Source organism: Lupinus angustifolius, chromosome LG01 (genome assembly GCF_001865875.1).
Source record: "Lupinus angustifolius cultivar Tanjil chromosome LG01, LupAngTanjil_v1.0, whole genome shotgun sequence".
Classification (NCBI taxonomy): domain Eukaryota; kingdom Viridiplantae; phylum Streptophyta; class Magnoliopsida; order Fabales; family Fabaceae; genus Lupinus; species Lupinus angustifolius.
The window spans coordinates 21,350,718-21,356,467 of NC_032009.1; the positions used below are offsets into that span (position 1 = coordinate 21,350,718).

The following is a 5,750-nucleotide window of genomic DNA, read 5'->3' on the forward strand; positions in this document are numbered from 1 at the left end:
ATGTGATGACTGATATGATAATTAGACATTGGTTCTGTAGGAAGAATTACACAGCCGTACATATCACTGTCGTTAGTAGATACAATGTCCTTATCATGAATTGGCATGAAAACTTTGTTTCTTTGATTTACTAACATATTTTCATGTGTTATTACATGAATTTCATTGGATGCTAATATTTGGAGCGGCTAATTTTTTCTCAAAGTATAGTTATAAAGCATTGACCAAAATTATGAAGTACATCAAATTAATGAGAAGTTGCATATTTTTTTAATAATTTTTTTTGTTACTCCTTTCATTTTAAAAGCTCTTAAAATTTAAAAATGGTTAAACAATAAAATTTTTAGCTCTCGTCTTTTTTCTCTCTAACCCTTTGGTCTACATAAACACACGGGTTTCAACTCTCAAAACTCATGATTAGTATTGGAAGTTAATACATAAGCTTGAAATTGTTATCTCAAGTAGCGAAATTTGAAACCAAAAGCATAATAAGAAACATGTATCCACACCTAAGGATCAAAATAAAACAGAACTGGATATCAGAGCAGAAAGCTAAATTTAGCTGGAAAAAACAAATATAACGATTGGTTCGCTACATATAATTAAATAAATTAATAAAAGAAGAACTACACAAATAAAGACAGGGCTAGCCAATACAGAAAATAAAAAAATGACAATGACCCTCTCTACTCACAATGCGCCAGCCGAACTAACTAGAACTTTGGTAATAATCCTAATTGAGTGAACATGCTCTGAAAATCCCATGGAGCAGAATTTGATTAGGAAGGCACTAATAAGGTGATTGATTATCCTAAAACTATAGACACCTGAGTTCTGCGGCTTCCTCTTGCGAACCAAATAGAGGCACCACCTGGGGGCCGATCGTATCATATGGAATGAAATACATACACTGTGAATTCCTTTGAGAAAGTAAGCACATGATGCATCATTACCTTTGTGTCTGCTCTGAAGCATTAGCACCTGATGTAGTGCTAGGCCCGGCAGCACCGTTCTCACTTGGAGGTAGAGAACCCCATCTTCCTTCTGAATCTAGTGGTTCCAGTACATGTATTCCTCCATCTGTGAGTCCTAATGCAAATTGGTTTGGTTCGGAAGGATGTGCAGCAATCACAAGAGGATGCACTCTCAAGCTGTCAAAAGAATTTTGTTAGATCTGAGCAGAAAACTACAATAATAGATATTTTCTTGTACTTGGAAATAAAGCAAACCTTGGGTTGGGATGGAGATAAGCAGTTTGATTTATTCTACATCTTAATCTGAGATTTGAAGCAGTAAGAACACCAACACTTCCATCTTCAAAGCTTACATATATTGATTGACTATCACATGAATATGTAGCATGTGTGATTGGACCACTTGCTTCTCGAGGCACCCACTAATACAAAAATGAAATTCCAGACATGTAAGTTTTCCGGGTTAAATTAGAGATCACATGGAAATGCAGAAGCCACATGGAGCTAGAAATTAAATAAAATGCAATGCACTCTACTGGAGTGAAGCAAATAAATGCAAACATTCAGATTTGTGTATATATAACTAGCAACCTGCTTCAGGCATTCCAACTTCGGTGCCTCATACATGGCTATTTGAGTTTCATGCACTGCCAGTAAATGTGTCTGGTTAAGATGAAATTGGACACGAGTATCTGCAAGAGGTGCTGGCGCTCGCCCACTGGGCATTTGCAGGAATTTACTAGTTTGCTTTTCCCATCCATCTGTGCTCCAAACACACAACTGTTGGACATAAAGAAAGTGATTGAAAGCATTACTACTGATTTCCACTTGATACATGGTTAATAACTAACAGTGACTCATTATCAATATTACCCTTCCAAATGCAGTCATTCTGAGAAATTATAGGTCATTAATATAATAAACAACTATGTGAAGTTGTGCACACATGCAGAGACAAACCATCTGAAATCTCAAATTAACTCAATCTATTTGAGTGTTAAACACCACTGGATTGTCCCAGCAAAAAAATGCAATGTTCTTCATTAAAGATGACCTTTTAGATTTTAGACAAATGCTGCATTCATGTGTGACAGGGTCATGGCAAGAGATTTGCAAGTTAAATTCCGTACCTGAGAGTCAGCTCCAGATGATACAAGCACATTTAGAACATTTGAAAAAGCAAGCCCGGTAATTCTCTTCTGATGACCTTTTAGCTTGGTTTTGACCTTGGTAGAACGGAAAGGAAAGGATAAGGCTAAGGTCAAACTTATAAAAACCAAAAATATATGAAACTAAACTAATACATTTAGGCATGGGAAAAATTAAGAGAGGGTTGTGTCCTCGAAAACAAATGAAAATCAACTGACAGCTCTAGGCTATGCATAGAGTAGTACCTCATCCACTCGAACATTATAAATTTGTATGGAAGAATCCTCCATGCCAATAGCAATAATATTGTTGTCCTGAGGATGAAATGCAAGAAATGTAGCTGCTGGAGGTGGTGGCATGAAAGTTGTCATTGTCTGCAGTTAGGACTCACATAAATTAATGCAATCGTAATATAGAATTTCCAAAAAATGAATTCTAGAAATTCTAAAACAAACTATTTAAAGAATGCTATGACTACTCAGTGTGTGTTGGAAACTACAATCACAATAGAAAACCACAATACCGTGAAAGCTTCAATATGTTGCTTCCAACGGAACGCATTTTTTAAGCCTTACAAATGCAGAAGCAAACACACATTTAGTAGTAAGCAGGCTACCATCTAAACCCTGTGAAGTTGCATTCGGCAACACTTCAGAAAGATAAAAAAAGGATGGGTTACTATTAAGAACATGAACACCCTTATGCTCTCTTCTAACAAAGAGAGCTAGAAAACATGTTACTTTTGCCCAACTGAAGCAGCCAAGTTGTTGATTTATTATTTTCTTGCAACATCATAACTCAATTTAGCCACTTCTATTTTTCATTCCAATCATAGGCATTAACAACCTTCGGAGACATGGGATTGTAGCAGTTATAACTTCCAATGAGATATAAAAATATATGATTATAAAGCTGAGAATGGGATATACTCAGCACCCGAGTGAACCAGATCATTTGATAACACTAGCACTCTTATACTGAGGAGCAAGGACAATAACTTAAAGCTCGCTATGTTTATTATCTAATCTATCGAAGGGTCAGAAACAGATAACCGGTAAAATAAAGTTTTCAACAAATAGAATTACCAACAAAAACTGATGTTCAATAATTCTTTAACTTAGTTTATAATTCAAATAGAATTACCAACAAAAACCGGTGTTTAATAATTCTTTAACTTAGTTGATGTATTAAAATAGAAAAACGTTAAAAAAAATTCACATACCTTGAACGTCATCATATTGAATAGGGAAATTTTCCCCCCTGAAGCTGACATAACATACGAATCATTCTTTGACAGTGCAAAACATGACACAGCTTCCTCTGGGTTAGTATCACCAATATCGTTAGTCATCAATATTCCAGTAGATGGTTGCCATAGTTGTGGATGAATACTTGCACTGGCCTGTATATGAAATTCTATTAAATAACAATCTTATTATCATTAACATGTTGAAAATGTAAATAAAACCATGTATTCCAGATGCTTCATTACTTTCCCTGAAGGGTTCCTATCATTTCTCTGCCACTTCCAAAGCTTGTGAACAGCATTTGCTGCCAAAGCCAAAATGGCAACCCCTTGATTTGTATAAATTAATCTTGAAACCTGAAACAATATTCAAAGAGTAGCATTGTAATGATTCATTAATTTGCACTAGCTTCTATATCATGCACACATTGATGACGGGTATAGTTCCTATTTTGCACAAATGTTGAAATTCAATATGAAGCAGATCATGCAGAGAGTGATGAGAATAGAATACAAGTTTATGCATCTGCTTTGCATATCAAAACAAAATGAACATATACAATTTAATATCAAACTATACCCTCATTGATGATAAACTATCAGGGAGTTTCAAAGACCGGCATTGTGCTGGTTCATTAATTTCTGTCAGCTTCCATATCCTAGATTTTTCGACAGCTTCATCAACAATCCTGGGTTTAACATCAGCTAAACTTCGGGTATCATTATTCTACAGGGAAAAGGAGAATACATATCAAACACAAGAAAAAACAAATGCAAAGCACATTCATTGACAGATTATGTAAAAAGATATGTGGAAAAACTCACAGCCCCAACCATGACTGGAACTGGAGGAGCTCTATCAACGAGGCTTGTTCCGACAGTCACATTGGTAGAAGGAAAAGCACCAATAGTAGGTGTCTGGATAAACATGCAGGATTCAAAAGATGTATTTGCAGGGAGAAGAGGCCTTTTTTAATGTTAACTAAATTTGAATAATGTTACCTTCACAACAGCTGCTGAAGCTACTCTAGAAGCATCGAAGTTACGATTATCCACTGTCCTTAGCAGCCTAATTCCTTCTGCGTTTGCTAAAATTTTAACTCCATTATCATTTGTGGAGACAGCTAGAAGTATCCCTTCCTTGTTAAATCTAATACAGGGAGAAGCCTGCAGGTTTCAAAGACATGTATTACCGTGAAATGAAGTTAACATTAACATCAGATAAACAAAACATGGAGCTAATCCAATACTTACTGGTAATCCGCCATCTCCATCAACAGTAGTCAACAAGTTGGCATTATCCATGTCCCAGAATTTGATCATAAACTCGTCACCAGCAGCTAAGAACCGATTCTTAGTAGTATCAAATTGCACAATACTGACAGATCTCTTCCCAAGACCATGATAAGTACGCTTCACAGCTCCTTCACTTTCATTCCATTCCACTAGAAATGACTCCCCTTCTTTGTTGGTGCCACACGAGAACAATCTATGAACCATAGATGGATAATAAGAAAAACCATAATATCATGCAACAGACAAAAAGTGAGACAAAAAGAACCAAAAAGTTTGTCTGAACCTTGTCCCATCAGCATTATATGCCATCGTGGTAGATGAATGGCCAGGTGCATCATAGTCAACCCTAGAACCCACGTTATCATACAACCATGCCTTTATTTTTCCATCGGTTGCAGTTGAGAAGATAAACTGCAGATCCATACCAGAACATAGTTGGAATTTTAATACACAAGTAAAGGAACCAACCAAAACAATCTAGAATGAAAAGGAATATTATTTTCTTATCAAAGCCAAGGGAACCCAACAATTTGAAAATATCATGAGCATGCAAGCATCCAAATCTGAAGATATTTGTTCCATATTGTGAAGCTATCACTGAGAGAGCATAACCACTAAATGGTCCATAGGAGAACGAGAACATATCTAATGATATTATAAGCCAAATAGAGACTCAAATTATGCTTCACATGTATAACTTGGGTGAGCTAAAGAACACAGACTGCAGACAGGTACCAAAATATGCATGTATACATTATACTAATAGAAAATTCCATTGCATCATGGGCAAAATTAGTTTTGAGACATAAATGAGCACACACGTACATAAAGATGAAGAATGTGCATATATTCGCTATTCTGTTTATTAATGTTTATCCACATTCTGATTGTAACAATGTAAAGGAGCTTGTTATTAATAATATTCCACACATAAGCCCTCTGAAAACTAAAAATTCACATGAAAAATATGTGTAGGAAATAACCCTTGGACATGCAGACATTTGAACAAGATTTCTACTTCAAAACAAAAGCAACCATATAATCTCTTGTTTTCTTTCTTTTTTCATATTTCATCCCTCAGTTTA

General features: G+C 35.6%; 1 protein-coding gene across 5 annotated transcripts in view; it reads right to left on the reverse strand.

The window, feature by feature from the left end:
• The window catches only part of LOC109354500 (topless-related protein 4-like), a 9,496-nt gene continuing 4,264 nt past the window's right edge, over positions 519–5,750 (reverse strand). For 4 of the 5 annotated variants that reach the window (XM_019597078.1, XM_019597070.1, XM_019597060.1 and 1 more), the window contains exons 15-26: positions 4,949–5,076; positions 4,624–4,858; positions 4,372–4,536; positions 4,195–4,287; positions 3,950–4,096; positions 3,616–3,726; positions 3,346–3,525; positions 2,369–2,497; positions 2,105–2,200; positions 1,566–1,754; positions 1,230–1,396; positions 519–1,151 (exon numbers count right to left, since the gene is read on the reverse strand). In XM_019597078.1, the coding sequence (XP_019452623.1) occupies positions 950–1,151; positions 1,230–1,396; positions 1,566–1,754; positions 2,105–2,200; positions 2,369–2,497; positions 3,346–3,525; positions 3,616–3,726; positions 3,950–4,096; positions 4,195–4,287; positions 4,372–4,536; positions 4,624–4,858; positions 4,949–5,076 (1,842 nt within the window). In that variant the 3' untranslated portion in view covers positions 519–949. The remainder of the gene's footprint in view (positions 1,152–1,229; positions 1,397–1,565; positions 1,755–2,104; positions 2,201–2,368; positions 2,498–3,345; positions 3,526–3,615; positions 3,727–3,949; positions 4,097–4,194; positions 4,288–4,371; positions 4,537–4,623; positions 4,859–4,948; positions 5,077–5,750) is intronic. The other variant, XM_019597088.1, reaches the window with a different exon arrangement.